Source organism: Hyla sarda, chromosome 2 (assembly GCF_029499605.1).
Source record: "Hyla sarda isolate aHylSar1 chromosome 2, aHylSar1.hap1, whole genome shotgun sequence".
NCBI lineage: Eukaryota > Metazoa > Chordata > Amphibia > Anura > Hylidae > Hyla > Hyla sarda.
In genome coordinates, this window is record NC_079190.1 from 17,167,613 (window position 1) to 17,193,382 (window position 25,770).

General features: G+C 41.2%; 1 protein-coding gene across 7 annotated transcripts in view; it reads right to left on the bottom strand.

Moving 5' to 3' along the window:
* The window catches only part of GAB2 (GRB2 associated binding protein 2), a 210,086-nt gene that overhangs the window by 111,483 nt on the left and 72,833 nt on the right, over positions 1 to 25,770 (bottom strand). Inside the window, exon 1 of one of the 7 annotated variants that reach the window (XM_056561269.1) lies at positions 21,998 to 22,019. The exons of 4 other annotated variants lie outside the window; for them this stretch is intronic. Coding sequence is in view for 1 of the 3 variants with exons in the window: in XM_056561265.1 (XP_056417240.1) it covers positions 8,120 to 8,173 (54 nt within the window). In the remaining 2 variants the exon portion in view is untranslated. Of the gene's footprint in view, positions 1 to 7,738; positions 7,838 to 8,119; positions 8,252 to 21,997; positions 22,020 to 25,770 lie in introns of those variants that run through there. 2 more of the 7 variants (XM_056561265.1, XM_056561266.1) reach the window with 2 other exon arrangements.

Sequence of the window (25,770 nt, forward strand, 5' to 3'; positions counted from 1 at the left end):
TAGGGCCTATAGGGGATTGAGCGGCCGGCAGATCGGCCTCTGCCTCTACCGGCCTTGCCAAAAACCTTGGTAGTTTGGCCCGTTTTCTTTAGTGAGGTCTGCGCCTTATCTAGACTGGAAAATAGGCTGACCACCTTATTAATATTCTTAATGAGATCTTCTCCGAAGAGGAGACCTTCAGCGGAGGGTCCGGGCTCATTCTCCGCTAAATGACTGAGCTGGGGTTCCAGCTTCATTAAAATCGAACGGCGACGTTCGGTAGAGCACGCCGTGTTTGCGCTGCCTAGCATGCATATCGCGCGCTGGGCCCAACCTCTAAGTTGTGACAAGTCTACCGGTTGGTCAGCTGAGGCTGCTTGTTCAGATAAATTAAGAATCTTTGTGAGCGGTCCAAGCAGATCTAGTATGCGATCCTGTATTAATTTGAAGGACCGTTCAATGCCCTTCTTGGAATATTTGCCAGCCCGGGTCAGGTACTTAAGGAGGACCGGGTCTATCTCTGGGGTGACCGCCACCTTCTTGGCCACATAGGGCCTAGGGCATTCCGCCCTGAGTTTGTTTCTATTTGTGCGGTCTAGTGACCGTCTAGTCCAATGCTCTATGTATTGAGCTACGTGTGGTAGCGGCGCCCAGTCACCTGAGCGAGGATGTATGATCTCATCAGGATTGAAGAGTGGTTGTCCCTGAGCGTCTAAAATTGCCTCATTGGACACTTCAGGTTCGGCATCATGACAGTCAGCCTGAAACCCCGCATCTTCATTATCAGAGTCAGAGTCCGTGGCTTGAGCCGTGTCCGACTCGCCAGATGACTCATCGTTAGACGTGTTGTATGAGTCCGGTTTTATACGCCTGGCGGACTTCAGCCCTTTTTTAATATTCTCCTTGGGGCACAAGGGTCGAGGGGGGTCACTGAGATGCGGGGTGCGGCAGGCCGGTTCGGGTCCTGCCTGGGGCACATTATAAACTTCCCCTGCCGGGGAGTCGTAGTGTACGTTCACATGTTTACGTTTTTGTGTCACTTTACCCTTAACTGGCTCAGTAGAGGTAGAGGGCAAAGAGGGGTCAGAACGTACATTAGCAGCCAGAGCTGCCTGAATGGACTTAGTAATCAAGTCCTGAATCTGGGAAGCGGACATAATTTGGGAGGCTTCAATATCAATAGCCTCATTAACATGGGTAGAAAATGGAGTAGAATTATCTCCAGCCATCCTATAGATGTCAGTATGAATAAGGGGAAGCTACAAGTAGCCTAACTGACGCAATAAACTAACTTAGATAACTTACTGGGATCAATACCTAAATGCTGGCGCTCCTCTCACCGCTCGCACAACACTGGCGATGGTGAGAGGAGGAGGATCCCAGTAAGCAGAGCTCACAGCCGTAGTCTCGCGAGACTACGGTTAGAACTTCTGTGATAGGACGCGCGGACTCAGTGGAGGCGCGTCGCAAGGGACGCGTCACTCGGACACGCCCCCCCGAACGTTGCAGAGCCCGCGAAAAGGACGAGAGCGCGAAAATAAGCCGAAGAAGACGGCGCGAAAGTAGGGTAAAATGGCGCCTGACAGGAGAGAGGACCCGGAGTAACAGAACCGGGAATAGTGAAAAACACAAAGGGGGAATGTAGAGACTGAAAAGGAAGATAATAATAACACTGAAAACAATTAATAGAAAATATAGGACAGTATATATATAAACATGTAGTATATAGAAATATATAGAATGAGTTGGAAAAAACAAAACCAGGACAACTGGAGAAATAGGGACACTTGAAAGGGTCCCCACACACCAGTAACCTGGTATAATGAAAGAACAATAAAGGAAATCTCTATATGAAAACAATGAAGATAAAAATTGTTATACTTAACTAGCTGCCATGAGCAGAAAGAAAGAGGAAGAGGAGATCCAGCCAGCCCCTTATATAGGGTCTCCGCCCCAGGGGAGGGGATTCCAGGGGCTGCTGGGAGTTGTAGTTTTAATAAAATTTTTCTAATGTTATGAAGTAAATTCTCTGTAATTTTCTGCTATGGGCATTAAAAAGAAAGGTTTAATGCAAGATATGAGCCTCCTGTCTGATATATAACTCAGGATCAGTACAGGATAAGTAATGTAATGTATGTACACAGTGACCTCACCAGCAGAATAGTGAGTACAGCTCTGAAGTATAATACAGGATATAACTCAGGATCAGTACAGGATAAGTAATGTAATGTATGTACACAGTGACCTCACCAGCAGAATAGTGAATGCAGCTCTGGAGTATAATACAGGATATAACTCAGGATCAGTACAGGATAAGTAATGTAATGTATGTACACAGTGACCTCACCAGCAGAATAGTGAGTACAGCTCTGAAGTATAATACAGGATATAACTCAGGATCAGTACAGGATAAGTAATGTAATGTATGTACACAGTGACCTCACCAGCAGAATAGTGAGTACAGCTCTGGAGTATAATACAGGATATAACTCAGGATCAGTACAGGATAAGTAATGTAATGTATGTACACAGTGACCTCACCAGCAGAATAGTGAGTACAGTTCTGGAGTATAATACAGGATATAACTCAGGATCAGTACAGGATAAGTAATGTATGTACACAGTGACCCCACCAGCAGAATAGTGAGTACAGCTCTGGAGTATAATACAGGATATAACTCATGATCAGTACAGGATAAGTAATATAATGTATGTACACAGTGACCTCACCAGCAGAATAGTGAGTACAGTTCTGGAGTATAATACAGGATGTAACTCAGGATCAGTACAGGATAAGTAATGTAATGTATGTACACAGTGACCTCACCAGCAGAATAGTGAGTACAGCTCCACAGTATAATACAGGATGTAACTCAGGATCAGTACAGGGTAAGTAATGTAATGTATGTACACAGTGACCTCACCAGCAGAATAGTGAGTACAGCTCTGGAGTATAATACAGGATATAACTCAGGATCAGTACAGGATAAGTAATGTAATGTATGTACACAGTGACCTCACCAGCAGAATAGTGAGTACAGCTCTGGAGTATAATACAGGATATAACTCAGGATCAGTACAGGATAAGTAATGTAATGTATGTACACAGTGACCTCACCAGCAGAATAGTGAGTACAGCTCTGGAGTATAATACAGGATATAACTCAGGATCAGTACAGGATAAGTAATGTAATGTATGTACACAGTGACCTCACCAGCAGAATAGTGAGTGCAGCTCTGGAGTATAATACAGGATAGAACTCAGGATCAGTACAGGATAAGTAATGTAATGTAATGTAATGTATGTACACAGTGACCTCACCAGCAGAATAGTGAGTACAGCTCTGGGGTATAATACAGGATATAACTCAGGATCAGTACAAGATAAGTAATGTAATGTATGTACACAGTGACCTCACCAGCAGAATAGTGAGTACAGCTCTGGAGTAGAATACAGGGTGTAACTCGGCTGCACTTTGTATACATATATACTCTGCAGGCTGTGAGACAAGGCTTTGTACAGGGAGGAGAATTACATTTCAGTCATATCCAGCATTTTCCACAAGACTCAGTATAATTAGGACAGGACGGCATTTGCTTTTGCTCTGTCAGGGTCTCGATAAACCAGACTCACAGCTGTGCACATAATAAGGTCGCTGCATCCTCCCTGCTACAGTAACAAGAGGAACCCAGCGCCTTCCCAAATCAATTATTGATAAACTCCAGACTCAAAAGCAACAGCACGCAGCAGAACGAGATCACGGCGGACGGCATGGATGCAGGCTAGGATCACCTCTATAGGGTGGGCTCCCCTGCCGAAGCCCCCAAAACTGTTATTGGATGGATAGAAGAAAAGTCACATCTTTTTCTGCGCCACTCTCTTTTACTAAAGGACAATTCTGGAGGAATATTTCTGTTTCGGTTTGGTTTTCGCATGGTCTTAAACATCCTTTCCATCATAACAATATTTATAATTAAAGGGGTACTCCGGTAGAAAACATTTTTTTAATCAACTGGTGCCAGAAAGTTAAACAGATTTGTAAATTACTTCTATTAAAAAATCTTAATCCTTGCAGTACTTATTAGCTGCTGCTTTATGCTACAGAGAAAATTATTTTCTTTTTGAATTTCTTTTTTGTCTTGATCTCTGCTGACACCTCTGTCCTTGTCAGGAACTGTTCAGAGCAGCATAGGTTTGCTATGGGGATTTTCTCCTGCTCTGGACAGGTCATGATACGGGCATCAGGTGTCAGCAGAAAGCACTGTGGACAAGACAAAAGAAATTCAAAATAAAAAGAATTTCCTCTGTGGCATACAGCTGCTAATAAGTACTGGAAGGATTAAGATTTTTTTTTATTTTTTTTATAGAAGTAATTTACAAATCTGTTTACATTTATGGCAGCAGTCGATTAAAATTTTTTTTTTTTCCACTGGGGTCCCCCTTTAAATGTAATAATTTAGAAAATATCACAAAACATGTTCTGATCCTGAGATACAGCTTATATTCTACTCCATACTCTATTTTCCAAAGACAACCTCTGGATGTGATGCTGAGTATGTGCATTCATCTTCTTCGGACAACCATGGCAAGGCCTGTTCTGAGTGTGTCCTGTGAAAACGCTTAGGGTGTACGTCTTGTTCACAGTCTACCGTGCTACAGCTCAGTTTCATGGTCTTGGCTGTCTTCTTATAGCCTAGGCCATCTTTATGCAGAGCAACAATTCTTTTTTTGCAGATCCTTAGAGTTCTGTGCCATAAGGTGCCATGTTAAAATTCCAGTGACCGGTATTAAGAGTATGAAAGCGATAACACCAAATTTCAGACACCTGCTCCCCATTCACACCTGAGACCTTACAGTGGGGATCAAAAGTTTGGGCACCCCAGGTAAAAATTTGTATTAATGTGCATAAAGAAGCCAAGGAAAGATGGAAAAATCTCCAAAAGGCATGAAACAACAGATTAGACATAAAGGATAGGGGATAAGATGTCTAGGGGCGGAGTACCCCTTTAAACTTTAAACATGACTATGGGATTCTACTAGGGAAATCATGTTTTATAATAAATGCCCCTTCCTGGATCCTCCCACTGCCCTATCTTCAGCAGCAGATCAGCACACAAACTGTTCAATACAGTAGACTGTTGGCTTCCCAGTCAGTAGTCCTGTGGTAATGACACGTATGTTGCCTTTCTTTTCTTCAAGGAATGTATAAAATACATTCGCATATTAATACAGAGGAGTTGGAGTCGGAGTTGGAAGTACAAAAAACTCCGGAGTCGGAACATTTATCTACCGACTCCACAGCCCTTCCACAAACGGCAGGAAAAATAATGGAATGTCCACAGCAGGTTTCAGGAATAAACTGAAGAAACTTTACTTGCGGAATTCATGAAACAGTCTTTAACATAACAGTCTTTTCAAGAGTGAACCGGGATACAGGTTCCTCACAGGTTTGCTGGGACTTGGAAGTAATGAGCTTTTATGCAGGCCACTGTGCTACTAATTTAGAAGATTTGAGCTGGTAGTAGTCACATAGGATTTGATAGATGGAGCTTTGGGTAACTCATGTTTAGGGGCTGCAGGTTCTTAGGCTTTGGGCCTAGTTGGTTGAATTGATGCTGATGAGATGTTTGTGCTTGATAATCCGGAACTTAGAGCAGGAACTAAGAGCCTAGAATTTAGTGGCTACAGCCCTTTATATAATAAGGGGCTGGACTAAGCTCATTGGTCAGCAAACCTGGAAGTTATGAACCCAGTGAACTCTGGGTACATCACATGACCTCTAAGGTCCTTGAACATTTTATACATCACAACCGTACATCATGTGACCACTAAGGTCCTGTACATATATTTTCTATACATTAAATAAATATAAACACACTTTACACGAGGCGACCAAGGGCAAGCCCTGCAGGAGAGCCCTATATGAATGGAGGGACTCTAGCTGAGGGGACCCTAGACAAGGGACAGGACAAGGTCCTGTACCGGGACACCACATCTCATTTGAAGATTGATTAAACCAAAGTGCTTTCTCCTTGGAGATTCGTCATGGTTACTACTAAGGATACTGCTAATACTACATTAACAATTTGACCTGCTCTCCTATGATAACATTAAAATGATGGGGTTCCTTTAAGGGAGACAAGTCCTTGCACAGCCGATGGGTTCTAGGTCATCTGATCCGCTTAGTAAGCACAATAGGATGACACGATTGATGGAGAATCAGAGAAGGCGCAGAACACGTCAGAGCCCGTGACTGCAGTCAGTACGGTCCGGGCCTATCGGGCGGGTAATGTCATGATATGTTATAAGACACGAGCCGCCTCATAAGTCACCGCCAGGTCACCTCCGAAAATCAATCAGCTAATGGCCTGAGATCAGGGCCCCGGAGAGGTCTGAGTCACCGCCGGCCCCATCTGCAGCCGCACACGGGGGCCATATATAATCTGCTATAATCATGGGAGCAGCAGAATGTATCCCACATCATAGGATGAGATACAGGGCACAGCAGTATAGTGTCACACATCATAGGATGAGATACAGGGCACAGCAGTATAGTGTCACACATCATAGGATGAGATACTGTGGCTCAGAGGACAGTATCACACATGATAGGATGAGATACATGGCTCATTAGACAGTATCACACATGACAGGATGAGATACATGGCTCATCAGACAGTACCACACATGACAGGATGAGATACATGGCTCATCAGACAGTATCACACATGATAGGATGAGATACAGGGCTCATCAGACAGTATCCCACATGACAGGATGAGATACATGGCTCATCAGACAGTATTACACATGACAGGATGAGATACATGGCTCATCAGACAGTATCACACATGACAGGATGAGATACAGGGATCATCAGACAGTATCACGCATTATAGGATGAGATACAGGACTCATCAGACAGTATCACACATGACAGGATGAGATACATGGCTCATCAGACAGTATCACACATGATAGGATGAGATACAGGGCTCATCAGACAGTATCACGCATGATAGGATGAGATACAGGGCTCATCAGACAGTATCACACATGACAGGATGAGATACAGGGCTCAGCAGACAGTATCACACATGACAGGATGAGATACAGGGCTCATTAGACAGTATTACACAAGATATGATGAGATACAGGGCTCAGCAGACAGTATCACACGTAATAGGATTAGATACAGAACTCAGCAGACAGTATCACACATGATATAATAAGATACCGCAGCACCGATTAGATACAGCACTCAGCAGACAGTATCACACATGATATAATAAGATACCGCAGCTCAGCAGACAGTATCACACAAGCTTAGATACTCTGACTCAGCAGACACATAACAGGCTCAGATACACAGCCTAGCAGACAATATCACACACAATAGGATGAGATACTGCAGCTCAACAGCACAGTATCACACATGATAGGCTTAGATACAGCAGTTCAGCATCACAAATGCTAGCTTAGATAAAGCAGCACAGTATCACACAATAGCCTTAGATACAGCCGCATAATACTACACACGAAAGGCTTAGAGACAGCAGCACAGTATCACATATTATATGCTTGGATACAGCAGCAAAGTATCACACGATAAGCTTGGATACAGCAGCACAGTATCACATAAGATGTACTTGGATACAGCAAAAATATAACACAATAAACTTAGACACAGCATTACAGTATCACTAATAATAAACTTAGATACAGCAGCACAGCATCAGAAATGATAGGCTAACATACGTGACAGGCTTAGATACAGCAAAACAGTTTCACGCTGTACAGGTTTAGATACAGCACTATGGGGAGATTCATCAAAACCTGTGTAGAGATAAGTTGCCCAGTTGCCCATAGCAACCAATCAGCTCGATTCTTTCATTTTGCAGAGGCCTTGTTAAAAATGAAAGCAGCGATCTGATTGGTTGCTATGGGCAACTGCACCACTTCTCCTCTACACAAGTTTTGATAAATCTCCCCCAATGTCCCTGGATATGACATGATGGGGGTTGTAGTGCTGTGTAGTTCTCAGGACCGTACGCAGACTCTTCACATCCTAAGAATAACTCGTCTCCAATGACTAATGACAGAACGGGGTCATGGACGGCGGGGTGTGAGGCTCCATACCTGTAATCTCTGATCCATATACACATCTATATAATCCATCATCAGGAGGATCATGGGAAGTCTGTCCCAAACGTATTCATCCGGGAATATTATTCAGTCAATTATTGTCATGTACCATACGCTTCTAGGCCAGTGTTTCCCAACCAGGGCACCTCCAGCTGGTGCAAAACTACAACTACCAGCATGCTGTCTGGGCACGCTGGGAGTTGTAGTTTTACAACAGCTGGAGATGCCCTGGTTGGGAAATACTGTTCTATGCTAATAAACTGGATAGAAATGGTGATCCTACCACATCGGGAACAGTTATGACCCATAAAGTATTAGGTCCCCTCTTTGCTTACATATAGAATTAGGTCTCCTCTGTGCCCCCATATAGAATTAGGTCCCCTCTGTGTACCCATATAGAATGAGGTCCCCTCTGTGCCCCCATACAGAATTAGGTCCCCTCTGTGCCCCCATATAGAATTATGTCCCCTCTGTGTACCCATATAGAATTAGGTCCCCTCTGTGCCCCCATACAGAATTAGGTCCCCTCTGTGCCCCCATACAGAATTAGGTCCCCTCTTTGCTTACATATAAAATTAGGTCCCCTCTGTGTACCCATATAGAATTAGGTCCCCTCTTTGCTTACATATAGAATTAGGTCCCCTCTGGGCCACCATATAGAATTAGGTCCCCTCTGTGTCCCCATATAGAATTAGGTTCCCTCTGTGCCCCCATATAGAATTAGGTCCCCTCTTTGCCCCCATATAGAATTAGGTCCCCTCTGTATCCCCATATAATATTAGGCCCCTCTGTGCCTTCATATAGTATTAGTTCCTCTCTTAGTCCCCATATAGTATTAGGCACCCTCTGTGCCCCCATATAGTATTAGGCCCCTCTGTGCCTTCATATAGTATTAGTTCCTCTCTTAGTCCCCATATAGTATTAGGCACCCTCTGTGCCCCCATATAGTATTAGGCCATTCTCTGAGCTCCATATGGTATTAGACCTACCTTTGTGCCCCCATTTAGTACTAGACCATCCTCTGAGCTCCATATAGTATTAGACCTACCTTTGTGCCCCCATTTAGTATTAGGTCCCTCTGGGCCCCCATATATTAGACCTACCTTGGTGCTCCCATATAGTATTAGGTCACCTCATATAAAATCAGACTCCCCCCTGTGCCTCAATTTAGTATCAGACCAACCTTTGTACCTCTCTGTGCCCCCATATATGTACCCTCTGTGCCCCTATTTAGAATTAGGTTCCCTATGTTCCCCCATATAGTATTAGGTCCTCTATGTTCCTCCATATAGTATTAGGTTCCTCCATATAGTATTAGGTCCCCTCTGTGACCCCATATAGCATTAAGCCTTCTCTGTGTCCCCATATAGTATCAGACCCACCTTTGTGCCTTAATATAGTTGTAGGCCCCCTCGGTGTCCCCATATAGTAGTAAGGCCAATAACATAGGAATAAGCCAGAGAAGTAAGGGAAAGGAAGTCCAGATGTGAGTACTACTTGCAAATAGTCCATCCCTGGTCATGAACCCTCAAATGTAGTGAATGAGAATTAGCTGTGCACCATGAAGGGGGCTCTCAAGGGCTCAGTAACAGCATCGACAGCTCTTAAATCCCCTTGATAGCATTAATCTAACCAAACCAGGCGGGGTTTGACCATCTTACAATACATCAGGTACGCTATAAATAATTTAAGTGACACAATAGGCCATCCAACCAACAATTATAAATGTACGTAAATGCACCTGAAATACAGAGGCCATAGTTCAGGCTGCAGCCAATCATGGATCGGTGGCGGCCTTGGAGGACCTGCTCTGATGCCCATATAGCTAGAAAGATTAATTCTTTAAAGGGGTACTCCGCCCCTAGACATCTTATCCCCTATCCAAAGAATAGGGGATAAGATGTCAGATCGCCGGGGTCCCGCTGCTGGGGACCCCCTGGATCTACCATGCAGCACCCACCTGTAGCGACATCCGGAACCGCTGGAATTCCTCAGGCTGGGTCCATCTTGACCACCGGGACGGAAGATCGCGACGTCACGACTCCGCCCCCGTGTGACGTCACACCCCGCCCCTCAATGCAAGTCTATGGGAGGGGGCGTGACAGCTGTCTAGGGGCGAAGTACCCCTTTAAGCAGTCCCTCAGTTTGTCTCTATTCTAGAAGCCGATGCAGATTTCGGTCTTTTCTCCTACCCTTGTGCTCCATGTGTTGAGGGGTCGTGGATGAGGTCAGGCTGACTGGCCCCTTGTCCTCCTCCTGACTTGTGACTTACTCATTTTGATTAAATTTGTGATTAGCCGCCTCATGCCGGACAGAAATAGCAACCAGCGGCCATAGACGGCACATGTTATTCCTGCTGGACAGATGCCACGCTAAATCATTAAGATGAATATCGCTTCTCCTGCGTAACTAGCACACAACACGGTCAGCTGGATATCTGGCTTCTTAAAGTGGACCAGACTAGATATGGTGCAGATGGCCATTTCATAGTTATTTTATTACACTATATTCATCTGCCTTTCTCTTCTTATATCCGTACATAGCTAGTCCTGCTCTCAGCTGAGGAGATACAATTGTATCCAGTCTAGACAATGCTCTGTGAGCTAAACATCCTGTACTCCAGACTGATACATTGTACATAGCTAGTCCTGCTCTCAGCTGAGAAGTGATACAATTGTATCCAGTCTAGACAATGCTCTGTGAGCTAAACATCCTGGACTCCAGACTGATACATTATACATAGCCAGTCCTGCTCTCAGCTGAGGAGATACAATTGTATCCAGTCTAGACAATGCTCTGTGAGCTAAACATCCTGGACTCCAGACTGATACATTATACATAGCCAGTCCTGCTCTCAGCTGAGGAGATACAATTGTATCCAGTCTAGACAATGCTCTGTGAGCTAAACATCCTGGACTCCAGACTGATACATTGTACATAGCTAGTCCTGCTCTCAGCTGAGAAGTGATACAATTGTATCCAGTCTAGACAATGCTCTGTGAGCTAAACATCCTGGACTCCAGACTGATACATTGTACATAACTAGCCCTGCTCTCAGCTGAGAAGTGATACAATTGTATCCAGTCTAGACAATGCTCTGTGAGCTAAACATCCTGGACTCCAGACTGATACATTGTACATAGCTAGTCCTGCTCTCAGCTGAGAAGTGATACCATTGTATCTAGTCTAGACAATGCTCTGTGAGCTAAACATCCTGGACCCCAGACTGATACATTGTACATAACTAGTCCTGCTCTCAGCTGAGAAGATACAATTGTATCCAGTCTAGACAATGCTCTGTGAGCTAAACATCCTAGACTCCAGACTGATACATTGCACATAGCTAGTCCTGCTCTCAGCTGAGAAGTGATACAATTGTATCCAGTCTGGACAATGCTCTGTGAGCTAAACAGCCTGGACTCCAGACTGATACATTGTACATAGCTAGTCCTGCTCTCAGCTGAGGAGATACAATTGTATCCAGTCTAGACAATGCTCTGTGAGCTAAACATCCTGGACTCCAGACTGATACATTATACATAGCTAGTCCTGCTCTCAGCTGAAAAGATACAATTGTATCCAGTCTAGACAATGCTCTGTGAGCTAAACATCCTGGACTCCAGACTGATATATTGTACATAGCTAGTCCTGCTCTCAGCTGAGAAGTGATACAATTGTATCCAGTCTAGACAATGCTCTGTGAGCTAAACATCCTGGACTCCAGACTGATACATTGTACATAGCTAGTCCTGCTCTCAGCTGAGAAGTGATACAATTGTATCCAGTCTAGACAATGCTCTGTGAGCTAAACATCCTAGACTCCAGACTGATACATTGCACATAGCTAGTCCTGCTCTCAGCTGAGAAGTGATACAATTGTATCCAGTCTGGACAATGCTCTGTGAGCTAAACAGCCTGGACTCCAGACTGATACATTGTACATAGCTAGTCCTGCTCTCAGCTGAGAAGATACAATTGTATCCAGTCTAGACAATGCTCTGTGAGCTAAACATCCTGGACTCCAGACTGATACATTGTACATAGCTAGTCCTGCTCTCAGCTGAGAAGTGATACAATTGTATCCAGTCTAGACAATGCTCTGTGAGCTAAACATCCTGGACTCCAGACTGATACATTGTACATAGCTAGTCCTGCTCTCAGCTGAGAAGTGATACAATTGTATCCAGTCTAGACAATGCTCTGTGAGCTAAACATCCTGGACTCCAGACTGATACATTGTACATAACTAGTCCTGCTCTCAGCTGAGAAGTGATATAATTGTATCCAGTCTAGACAATGCTCTGTGAGCTAAACAGCCTGGACTCCAGACTAATAGATTGTAACCACATTAAAATGTTTCATTATATTATCAATAAGCTTCATTTAAATACTGAAAACTTTCTGAAATAAATTATGTTGTTCAGTGTTTCCCAATCAGGGTGCCTCCAGCTGTTGCAAAACTACAACTCCCAGCATGCCCGGACAGCCGTTGGCTGTCCGGGCATGCTGGGTGTTGTAGTTTTGCAACAGCTGGAGGCACCCTAGTTGGGAAACACTGATGTAGGTTATGACACAAAGCAGAATCCACAGATCTGGCCAGACGGTGTATAATGTGAGCAGCCGGTTACTGACGCGCCTCTGGGCGCTGCCGGGAACGTTCTCCACGTGCTTCACTTCACATCTGTCTGAGTGAAGACACTGGGAATAAATCTCGGCAATAACGGAATTATCCACTACTATCTCCCTTCAAACAGCAAAATTCCTGCCATTGAAAAACACCACTGTATGGACTCACTGGGACTTGTAGTTCTACACAATGCAATCCAAGGAATAACATAGAGCTGCTCAATGCTGAACCCGTTGTGTCACCTTCTCTACAATACTGGTGTTATCCCATGTGACACATAAGTCGGATTGCTGAAATATATATATATATATATATATATATATATATATATATATATATAAAACTCAATGGGGGACATGTATCAAAGAATTTACCCCTGTCTCGTGCTAAAATTGATAAATTTAGCGCATCTGCGCATAATTTAGAATTCAGCAAAAGGGGTAAACTGCTTCTACTCTAAACAAATAATGATACATGTCCCCCAATGTGTGTATGTATATATGTATTTGTGTGCATGTGTATGTATGTGTGTGTATGTATATATGTGTGTATGTATGTATATATGTCTGTCTGTATGTATGTATATATGTGTGTATGTATATGTATGTGTGTGTATGTATGTATATATGTGTGTATGTGTGTATATATGTATGTGTATGTATGTGTGTATGTATGTATATATGTGTGTGTATGTATGTGTATGTATGTATGTGTGTATGTATGTATATATGTGTGTATGTATATATGTGTGTATGTATATGTATGTGTATGTATGTGTATATATGTGTGTATGTATGTATATATGTGTGTATGTATGTATATATGTGTGTGTGTATGTATGTGTGTGTATGTATGTGTATGTATGTGTATGTATGTATGTGTGTACGTAAGTGTGTGTCTATGTGTATGTGTGTGTATGTATGTGTGTATGAATGTATGTATGTGTGTGTATGTATGTGTGTATGTGTATGTATGTATGTGTGTGTATGTGTGTGTATGTGTGTATGTGTATGTGTGTGTATGCATATGTGTGTGTGTATGTATGTGTGTATGTATATGTATGTGTATATATGTGTGTATGTATGTATATATGTGTGAATGTATGTATATATGTGTGTGTGTATGTATGTGTGTGTATGTATGTGTATGTATGTGTATGTATGTATGTATGTGTACGTAAGTGTGTGTCTATGTGTATGTGTGTGTATGTATGTGTGTATGAATGTATGTATGTATGTGTGTGTATGTGTATGTGTATGTATGTATGTGTATGTATGTGTATGTATGTATGTGTGTGTATGTGTGTGTATGTGTATGTGTGTGTATGCATATGTGTGTGTGTATGTATGTGTGTATGTATGTATGTATGTGAATGCATGTGTGTGTGTATGTATGTGTGTATGTATGTATGTGTGTGTGTGTGTGTGTGTGTGTGTGTATTCGAGATGAGCGAACTTACAGTAAATTCGATTCATCACAAACTTCTCGGCTCGGCAGGTGATGACTTTTCCTGCATAAATTAGGAGACTCTTTCGAGCAGAGAAGTCGAATTTACTGTAAGTTCGCTCATCTCTAGTGTGTATGTATGTATGTATGTGTGTATGTATATGTGTATGTATGTGTGTGTATGTATATGTGTGTATGTATATTTATGTATATTTGTATGTGTGTATGTATGTATTTATGTATGTATGTGTGTATGTATGTATATGTGTGTGTATGTGTGTGTGTGTATATGTATGTATGTGTGTATGTTCCAGCATCACGTCCAAACGGCTAAAGATATTAACATGAAACTTGGTCACATGTTACTTATGTCAACAACAAACATAGGATAGGTGATTTAACCCTTACTCACCCCCATTTGCCAGGGGCGGGGTTTTTATTTTAAGTCCCTTAAATATATGTTACTGCATAACTTCCAAACGGCTGGAGATATTTCGATAATACTTGATCAAATGTTACTTATATGTCCACTTAAAATATAGGATAGTTAAATTAACCCTTACCTATATCCTTATATAAAAGAAGGGTTTTTGTTTCAAGTCCTGTGCAAGTATATGGGGCTTCCCGTACCTTACTCCACAAGCTCCACTCTGCATCTCCTGGTGAATGTGTCAGTCCGGCTTGCAAGCCACACCCCATCTCACAGAGACATGCCCACATTTTAAGCGCCACCCCTTTTATTATCTACCCTTTTTGTGCATCGGTCTGGCTTGCAAATCATGCCCAGTCCCACAAAGCCACGTCCCCTTCTATTTTCAGCTTACAATATCTTCCACACAAATCAGTCCCACCTGAGGAAAGGATATGCTGACGGGACAAAAGGACGGAATGTGAAGATGGGATAGGAGGACGGGATAGGAGGACGGGATAGGAGGACAGGATAGGAGGACAGGATAGGAGGACAGGATAGGAGGACAGGATAGGAGGACAGGATAGGAGGACAGGATAGGAGGACAGGATAGGAGGACAGGATAGGAGGACAGGATAGGAGGACAGGATAGGAGGACAGGATAGGAGGACAGGATAGGAGGACAGGAAAGGAGGACAGGATAGGAGGACAGGATAGGAGGACAGGATAGGAGGACAGGATAGGAGGACAGGATAGGAGGACAGGATAGGAGGACAGGATATGAGGACAGGATATGAGGTTGAGATGAGGACGGGATAGGAGGACGGGATAGGAGGATGGGATATGAAGTCAAGATAGCAGGTTGGGATATGGGGATGGGATATGAGGTCAAGAAATGAGGATAGGGGATAAGATGTCTGATCGCGGGGGTCCCGCCGCTGGGGTCCCCCGTGATCTTCCACGCCGTGTTCGCTCCGGGTCTGAATACTGGCAATCATGGGGACAGAGCATAGTGATGTTACGGCTCCGCCCCCGTGTGACATCATGCTCTGCCCCCTCAATGCAAGCCTATGGGAGGGGGCGTGGCAGCTGTCACGCCCCTCCAATAGACTTGCATTGAGGGGGCAGAGCGTGACGTCACTATGCTCCATCCTTGTGGTCAAGATGGACTCAGCCCGAGGATCTCCAGTGGTTCCAGAAGCTGCTAAAGGTGGTTGCTGCATGGTAGATCCCGGGGGTCCCCAGCGGCAACACCCCCGCGATCTGACATCTTATCCCCTATCCTTTGGATGGGGATAAGATGTCTAGGGGAGGAGTACCCCTTTAATTAATTTTGCCTTTAGATCCATTAAAGAAAATAATAAAAATTCTACAATACTGCCCCCCTATGTACAAGAATATTACTACTATATTACTGTTCATATGTATAAGAATATATTGTAACCACTATAATACTGCTCCTATGTACAAAAATATAACTACTATAATACTACTCCTACGTACAAAAAAATAACTACTATAATACGGCCTCCTATATACAAGAATATAACTACTATAATACTGCCTCCTATATACAAGAATATAACTACTATAATACTGCTCCTATGTACAAGAATATTACTACTAGAATACTGCTCCTATGTACAAGAATATAACTACTATAATACTGCCTCCTATATACAAGAATATAACTACTATAATACTGCTCCTATATACAAGAATATAACTACTATAACACTGCTCCTATATACAAGAATATAACTACTATAATACTGCTCATATATACAAGAATAGAACTACTATAATACTGTTCCTATATACAAGAATGTAACTACTATAATACTGCAACTATATACAAGAATATAACAACTATAATACTGCCTCCTATATACAAGAATATAACTACTATAATACTGCCTCCTATATACAAGAATATAACTACTATAATAATGCTCCTATATACAAGAATGTAACTACTATAATACTGTCTCATATCTACAAGAATATAACTACTATAATACTGTCTCCTATCTACAAGAATATAACTACTATAATACTGTCTCCTATATACAAGAATATAACTAGTATAATACTGCTACTATATACAAGAATATAACTAGTATAATACTCCCTCCTATGTACAAGAATATAACTACTATTATACTGTCTCCTATGTACAAGACTATAACTAGTATAATACTGCCTCCTATGAACAAGAATATAACTAGTATAATACTGTCTCCTATATGCAAGAATATAGCTACTATAATACTGCTCCTATTTGCGAGAATATAACTACTATAATACGGCTCCTATATACAAGAATATAACTACTATGATACTTCTGTATACATTAATATAACTACTATAATACGGCTCCTATATTCAAGAATATAACTACTATAATACTGCTCCTATATATAAGAATATAACTACTATAATACTGCCTCCTATATACAAGAATATAACTACTATAATACTGCTCCTATATACAAGAATATAACTACTATAATACTGCCCCCTATATACAAGAATATAACTACTATAATACTGCTCCCTATATACAAGAATATAACTACTATAATACTGCTCCTATATACAAGAATATAACTGCTATAATACTGCTCCTATATACAAGAATATAACTACTATAATACTGCTCCTATATTCAAGAATATAACTACTATAATACTGCTCCTATATACAAGAATATAACTACTGTAATACTGCTCGTATATACAAGAATATAACTACTATAATACTGCTCCTATATACAAGAATATAACTACTATAATACTGCCCCTATACACAAGAATATAACTACTATAATACTGCCTCCTATATACAAGAATATAACTACTATAATACTCCTCCTATATACAAGAATAAATACTGCTCCTATATACAAGTATATAACTACTATAATACTGCTCCTATATACAAGACTATAACAACTATAATACTGCCTCCTATATACAAGAATATAACTACTATAATACTGCCTCCTATATACAAGAATATAACTACTATAATAATGCTCCTATATACAAGAATGTAACTACTATAATACTGTCTCATATCTACAAGAATATAACTACTATAATACTGTCTCCTATCTACAAGAATATAACTACTATAATACTGTCTCCTATATACAAGAATATAACTAGTATAATACTGCTACTATATACAAGAATATAACTAGTATAATACTCCCTCCTATGTACAAGAATATAACTACTATTATACTGTCTCCTATGTACAAGACTATAACTAGAATAATACTGCCTCCTATGAACAAGAATATAACTAGTATATTGCTATTATATACAAGAATATAACTACTATTATACTGTACTGTCTCCTATGTACAATAATATAACTACTATAATACTGCTCCTATATGCAAGAATATAACTACTATAATACTGTCTCCTATATGCAAGAATATAGCTACTATAATACTGCTCCTATTTGCGAGAATATAACTACTATAATACGGCTCCTATATACAAGAATATAACTACTATGATACTTCTGTATACATTAATATAACTACTATAATACGGCTCCTATATACAAGAATATAACTACTATAATACTGCTCCTATATATAAGAATATAACTACTATAATACTGCCTCCTATATACAAGAATATAACTACTATAATACTGCTCCTATATACAAGAATATAACTACTATAATACTGCCCCCTATATACAAGAATATAACTACTATAATACTGCCTCCTATATACAAGAATATAACTACTATAATACTGCTCCTATGTACAAGAATATAACTACTATAATACTGCCTCCTATATACAAGAATATAACTACTATAATACTGCTCCTATGTACAAGAATATAAATACTATAATACTGCTCCTATGTACAAGAATATAACTACTATAACACTGCTCCTATATACAAGAATATAACTACTATAATACTGCCTCCTATATACAAGAATATAACTACTATAATACTGCTCCAATATACAAGAATATAACTACTATAATACTGCTCCTATATACAAGAATATAACTACTATAATACTGCTCCTATATACAAGAATATAACTACTATAATACGGCTCCTATATACAAGAATATAACTACTATAATACTGCTCCCTATATACAAGAATACAACTACTATAATACGGCTCCTATATACAAGAATATAACTACTATAATACTGCCTCCTATGTACAACAAAGGAGGATTCCGACACCCCGCTACATTTTAATGCTGTTAGGTAACAGTCCATAAGGTGCGATGCTGAATATTCCCTCATTCTGGGTATATCTGGTGTAGCAGAGTAAACAATGCTCTTGTACGGGAACAGATAAGCCGCTGTGATTTATTTTTCAGTCTTGGAGCGAACAAAGAATAAAAACAAATACGAGGGGAATGTAGGATAGAATGGCTCTGAGCTCTTCCTTTGGAAACATTAAAGAAAATAAATGAAAAAGAAAAAAAAAGAAAAAAAGCTTGTAGGTTATCGAGCAATCTATATGAACTGTGCGGAGGAATCTATGTACAGAGGGAAAGTGATGAAAAGAATTCATACAATTTAAATAAAAAAAAATAGATATCTTAAATAAATAAATAAAAAAACACAATAAATAAATACATAAATAAATCTATAGTCTATAAATCTATAAGAAGAAACTTTAGGATCAATGACTATGATCGATTACATCTACTTCATATGAACTAATGTGCAAGTGTTTTTTTCATATGAACTTTATATGAATTACAGTGATCCCTCAACTTACAATGGCCTCAACATACAATAGTTTCAACATACAATGGTCTTTTCTGGACTATTGTAAGTTGAAACCAGACTCAACATACAATGTTACAGACAGTCCAGATCTGTGAAACGTGTCAATGGCTAGAAGAACCGACCAATCAGAATGGACAATTTACTGGTAAAACACCTGTATTACTGAAGTGTATGCACTGACTGATGTCTGGTAGCGTCCCCTACAGTACAGGGAGGTATTACATGTTCTGTACTTTTTACCTGTATTACTGAAGTGTATGTACTGACTGGTGTCTGGTAGCACCCCCTACAGTACAGGGAGGTATTACATGTTCTATACTCTTTACCTGTATTACTGAAGTGTATGCAGTGACTGGTGTCTGGTAGCGCCCCCTACAGTACAGGGAGCTATTACATGTTCTGTACTCTTTACCTGTATTACTGAAGTGTATGCACTGACTGGTGTCTGGTAGCGCCCCCTACAGTACAGTGAGGTATTACATGTTCTGTACTACTCTTTACCTGTATTATTGAAGTGTATGCACTGACTGGTGTCTGGTAGCGCCCCCTACAGTACAGGGAGGTATTACATGTTCTGTACTACTCTTTACCTGTATTACTGAAGTGTATTCACTGACTGGTGTCTGGTAGCGCCCCCTACAGTACAGGGAGGTATTACATGTTCTGTACTCTTTACCTGTATTACTGAAGTGTATGTACTGACTGGTGTCTGGTAGCGCCCCCTACAGTACAGGGAGGTATTACATGTTCTATACTCTTTACCTGTATTACTGAAGTGTATGCAGTGACTGGTGTCTGGTAGCGCCCCCTACAGTACAGGGAACTATTACATGTTCTGTACTCTTTACCTGTATTACTGAAGTGTATGTACTGACTGGTGTCTGGTAGCGCCCCCTACAGTACAGGGAGGTATTACATGTTCTGTATTACTCTTTACCTGTATTACTGAAGTGAATGCACTGACTGGTGTCTGGTAGCACCCCCTACAGTACAGGGAGGTATTACATGTTCTGTACTCTTTACCTGTATTACTGAAGTGTATGCACTGACTGGTGTCTGGTAGCGCCACCGACAGTACAGGGAGCTATTACATGTTCTGTACTACTCTTTACTTGTATTACTGAAGTGTATGCAGTGACTGGTGTCTGGTAGCGCCCCCTACAGTACAGGGAGGTATTACATGTTCTGTACTCTTTACCTGTATTACTGAAGTGCATGCACTGACTGGTGTCTGGTAGCACCCCCTACAGTACAGGGAGGTATTACATGTTCTGTACTCTTTACCTGTATTACTGAAGTGTATGCACTGACTGGTGTCTGGTAGCGCCCCCTACAGTACAGGGAGGTATTACATGTACTGTACACTTTACCTGTATTACTTTAGTGTATGCACTGACTAGTGTCTGGTAGCGCCCCCTACAGTACAGGGAGGTATTACATGTTCTGTACACTTTACCTGTACCAGTGTTAGCTGCTCCTTTGGACACCAGGTGAGGGAGACTCCATGTTACTGTTTTAGGACATTGCGTGTACTGTACAAGACACTGAAGAAGCTTCTGTCCTCTACATAGACCAGTGTTTCCCAAACAGGGAGCCCCCAGCTGTTGCAAAACTACAACTCCCAGCATGCCCGGACAGCCTTTGGCTGTCCGGGCATGCTGGGAGATGTAGTTTTGCAACAGCTGGAGAATCCCTGCTTGGGAAACACTGACATAGACAGTGATTACAGCTCCCAGCAGATCTTTATTACTTTTATATGTAAGGATTTGCTTTATCTGTATTAGTTATCTAGTTATTTTTCTTAAATCCTCACTTTTTCCTATTTTTGGATGACATTTTGGTGCCTTTAGAACCAATTACCAGGTTTCCATAGAGTTCTGGTCTCAACATACAATGGTCCCAACATACAATGGTCGTCCCAGAACCAATTAATACTGTAACTTGAGGGGCCACTGTACTTGCATATAGTATTTCCGTTTTTATCTTTATGTTGTATTTTTTCTGTAGCCATCATTAGTGGTTTGTATGAGGGCAGCTATGACAGCGCGGATGTAGAAATGTATACGCTCATGTAACTTGTGGATTCAATATATACACCTTATCTATCTGTAACTATTTTGTAATGCACTGTAACTATTTTTTTATAATACACTGTAACTATTTTTATAATACACTAACTATTTTTATCTTACACAATCTATTTTTATAATACACAATTTTGTAATGCACTGTCACTATTTTATAATACACTATTTTTGTAATGCACTGTAACTATTTTTGTAATAAACTGTTTTTAAAATGAACTGTAACAGTTTTTATGAAGCACTGTAACTATTTTTGTAAGGAGCTGTAACTATGTTTGTAATTAACTATATTTTTATAATGCACTGTAACTATTTTTGCAATGCACTGTAACTATTTTTTTTATCATGAACTGTAACTATTTTTGTAATGAACTGTAAGTATTTTTTATAATGCACTGTAACTAATTTTGTAAATATATATATATATATATATATATATATATACACACACACACACACACACACACACACACACACACATTTCTCACTCTTTTTATACATAATGAGCACCTAGAGGATGGCGGTTGGATGGGAAAAAAAGGATCTACCTCCCCTATATCACTGGTCTTCAAACTGTAGACCTCCAGCTGTTGCACAACTACAACTCCCAGCATGCCTGGACAGCCAACGGCTGTCCGGGCATGCTGGGGGTTGTACTTTTGCTACAGCTGGAGGCCCACAGTTTGGAGACCACTGCTCTATATGAACACCACATTCCTACTGATTTATAGGACGTGTATTTTTGTCAGAGCGTCATTTTGATATGATTTGTTACGTTTTGCGACAACTGTCTGACGACACGTTTCGCACCTGTCAAGAAGTCCAGTCTTGTGTTTTCATCTCACCCCCATCAGCAAAGCACAAAGGGGGGGGGGGGGGACGTGACCGCGAATCGGACGGATATTGACCTCAGCAGACGCCGCCGTCCTCAGGTGCCCTCCGGGAGGAATGTCACCCAGACTTAAAATGTTTCTCATGCCATTCCTAGGACTCCATCCCCTGATGACACTTATGTCCCCTGAGGTCACACAGACCCCCGCCGCCGTCCCTGCGCTTCTCCTCTAACCACTTTCCAACTCAGTTTTAATTTTTTTTAAATTATCGTTAAAGCGTACCCGTCAGATCCAACAAAAAACAAACAGAATTTTTTTTTTTATATATCACTCAGTACCTAATCCTGACCATGTACATCTAATTTTTAAGTGTCTAGCACCTTTATTTATTTTTTTATTACACTTTTAATTTAGCTCACTAGTCTGAATTCCTCTCAAATGGAGGGGGCGTGGCCTCACTGTGCAGGTCTCCGCCCCCTCCCTCAGTATGCTGTCTGCTCACATCTCCCCTAGCATTAGCAAAACTACAACTCCCAGTTTGTCCTCACTGACAGTAGCGGGACACAAGATGACACTGGCAGGATTTTTCCTCCAGCTCTGAGCCCTGCGCTCACAGCTGTCAATCAAGGAAATGTGTCCATGACATAGGTGATGACGCATGGACACAGCAGGACTAGTATGTGTCCAAGCAGGCAGGGGGGCCAGTTGTTTGATTGGCTTTTTCAGTATGAAATACTGTAAATTTTCTAATGAAAGCAATTGCAAAACCTATTGGTTATACATGCTTTACAACATATCAAAAGTTTTTGTATCTGACAGTGCCCATTTAAATGTTTTTCTACTTCACACTTTAACCCCTTGAGGACGCAGACAATGAAAACGTGTTTTGAGTCTATGAAGTGAGCGGTGCTCATCATTGACTCTTTAGACGCCATGAATAATGGCGATCACAGCGTCTAAATAAAAAAATAAAAATAAATAACAGCTGTCAGTGATAGTGTGGTGCTCATCAGACCCCCGCAGCACGATCTTGGGGTTCTGATTAGTTCTTACTGTCTTCCTGTTGCTGGATTGCTGGATTCCCATTGTAGAGTGAATGCAATCTAACGATTGCTTATAATAGTCCCCTATGAGGGGGGGGGGGGGGGGAAGAGACTTAAAAAGTGCAAAATAATTTTAATATATAAATTATATATAATATAAAATCCCCTCCCAGAACAAAAATATAAAATCACCCCCCTTTTTCCCATTTAAATAAAAACAAAAGATCCCGCATCAAAAGTCCCATTAAAACAAAAATGGTGTCAATAAATCCAGTAATTTGAACAGCATATAGTATTACACATGCTGGGCTTAGATACATCAGTTCATTAGACATGGTGGGCTTACATATATACCAGATTAGTACACAATATCACACAGTGTGCTTAGATACACTTGCTGTGTAGACAGTATAACACATTGTGAGCTTAGATACATCAGCAGACGGTTTTACACATGGTGGGCTTAGATACACCAGCTCAGCAGACAGTATTACACATGTGGGCTTGGATACACCAGCTCAACAGACAGTATAACACATGGTGGACTTGGATACATCAGCTCAGCAGACAGTATCGCACAAAGTGGGCTTAGATACACCGGCTTAGCAGACAGTATCACACTTACCAGACATACTAGCTAAGTAGACAGTATAACACATTGTGAGCTTAGATACACTAGCTATGTAGACAGTACACTGTGAGCTTAGATACACTTGCTCTGCAGACAGTATCACACATGATGGGCGTAGATACACCAGCTCAACAGACAGTATTACACATGGTGGACTGGGATACATCAGCTCAGCAGACAGTACCACATCTAGCAAGCTTAGATATACCAGCTCAGTAGACAGTATCACATATGGTGTGCTTAGATACACTAGCTAAGTAGACAGTATGACACATGATACATCAGATCAGTAGACTGTTTTACACATGGTGGGCTTACATACACCAGCTCTGCAGACAGTATCGTGCATGATTGGGTAAGATACACCAGCTCAACAGACGTATCATACATGTGGGCTTGGATACACCAGCTCTACAGACAGTATAACACATGGTGGACTTTGATACTTCAGCTCAGCAGACAGTATCACACAAAGTGGGGCTTGGATACACCGGCTTAGCAGACAGTATCACACTTACCAGACATACTAGCTAAGTAGACAGTATAACACATTGTGGGCTTAAATACACCAGCTCAGCAGACAGTATCACACATTGTGAGCTTGGATACACCGGCTAAGCAGACAGTATCACACTTACCGGACATACTAGCTAAGTAGACAGTATAACACATTGTGGGCTTAGATACACCAGCTCAGCAGACAGTATCACACATTGTGAGCTTGGATACACCAGCTAAGCAGACAATATCACACTTAGTGGACTTAGACACACCAGTTCAGTAGACAGTATCACACAGTTGTTGTTTTTTTTCAACTGGTGCCAGAAAGTTAAACAGATATGTAAATTGCTTCTATTAAAAAATCTTAATCCTTCCTGTACTTATTAGCTGCTGAATGCTACAGAGGAAATTCTTTTCCGTTTAAAACACAGAGCTCTCTGCTGAATCACGAGCACAGTGCTCTCTGCTGACATCTCTGTCCATTTTAGGAACTGTCCAGGGTAAAAAGGAAATCCCCATAGCAAACATATGCTGCTCTGGACAGTTCCTAAAATGGACAGAGATGTCAGCAGAGAGCACTGTGCTCGTGATGTCAGCAGAGAGCTCTGTGTTTCAAAAAGAAAAGAATTTCCGCTGTAGTATTCAGCAGCTAATAAGTACAGGAAGGATTAAGATTTTTTTTTTAATAGAAGTCATTTGGATACACCAGCTCAGCAGACAGCATCCCATATAGTGGGCTCGGATACACAAGCTCAGCAACTCAATTACAGAGTTGATCTGATAAAGAAACACTGTTATGTACTGCTCCTCTGCCCATTACGTCCCTCTTCATGAATAACCCCCTGGGCCGTCTCGACCCTTTTTTCCCTTATACTTGCCTCATCATCCCTAAGAGACCGGCATCTATCATTATACAAGGTATTGCTTGAGATAAAATTACGCTAAACACAATACACCATGCTTAATACGGCTACGGTCCCTCTGCCCAATGTGCCGATCCTTATACCACCCTCCTATGTAGTCTCCATACGCCATTATTATAAATGCCTGTGTTAATATACACCTACTATACCTACTAATGCCCTATTCCAGTGGTCTTCAACCTGCGGACCTCAAGATGGTGCAAAACTACAACTCCCAGCATGCCCGGACAGCCGTTGGCTGTCCGGGCATGCTGGGAGTTGTAGTTTTGCACCATCTGGAGGTCCGCAGGTTGGAGACCACTGTTCTATTCCCTAGTATGTATCCTCACATCTGTCAACCTATTATATACTA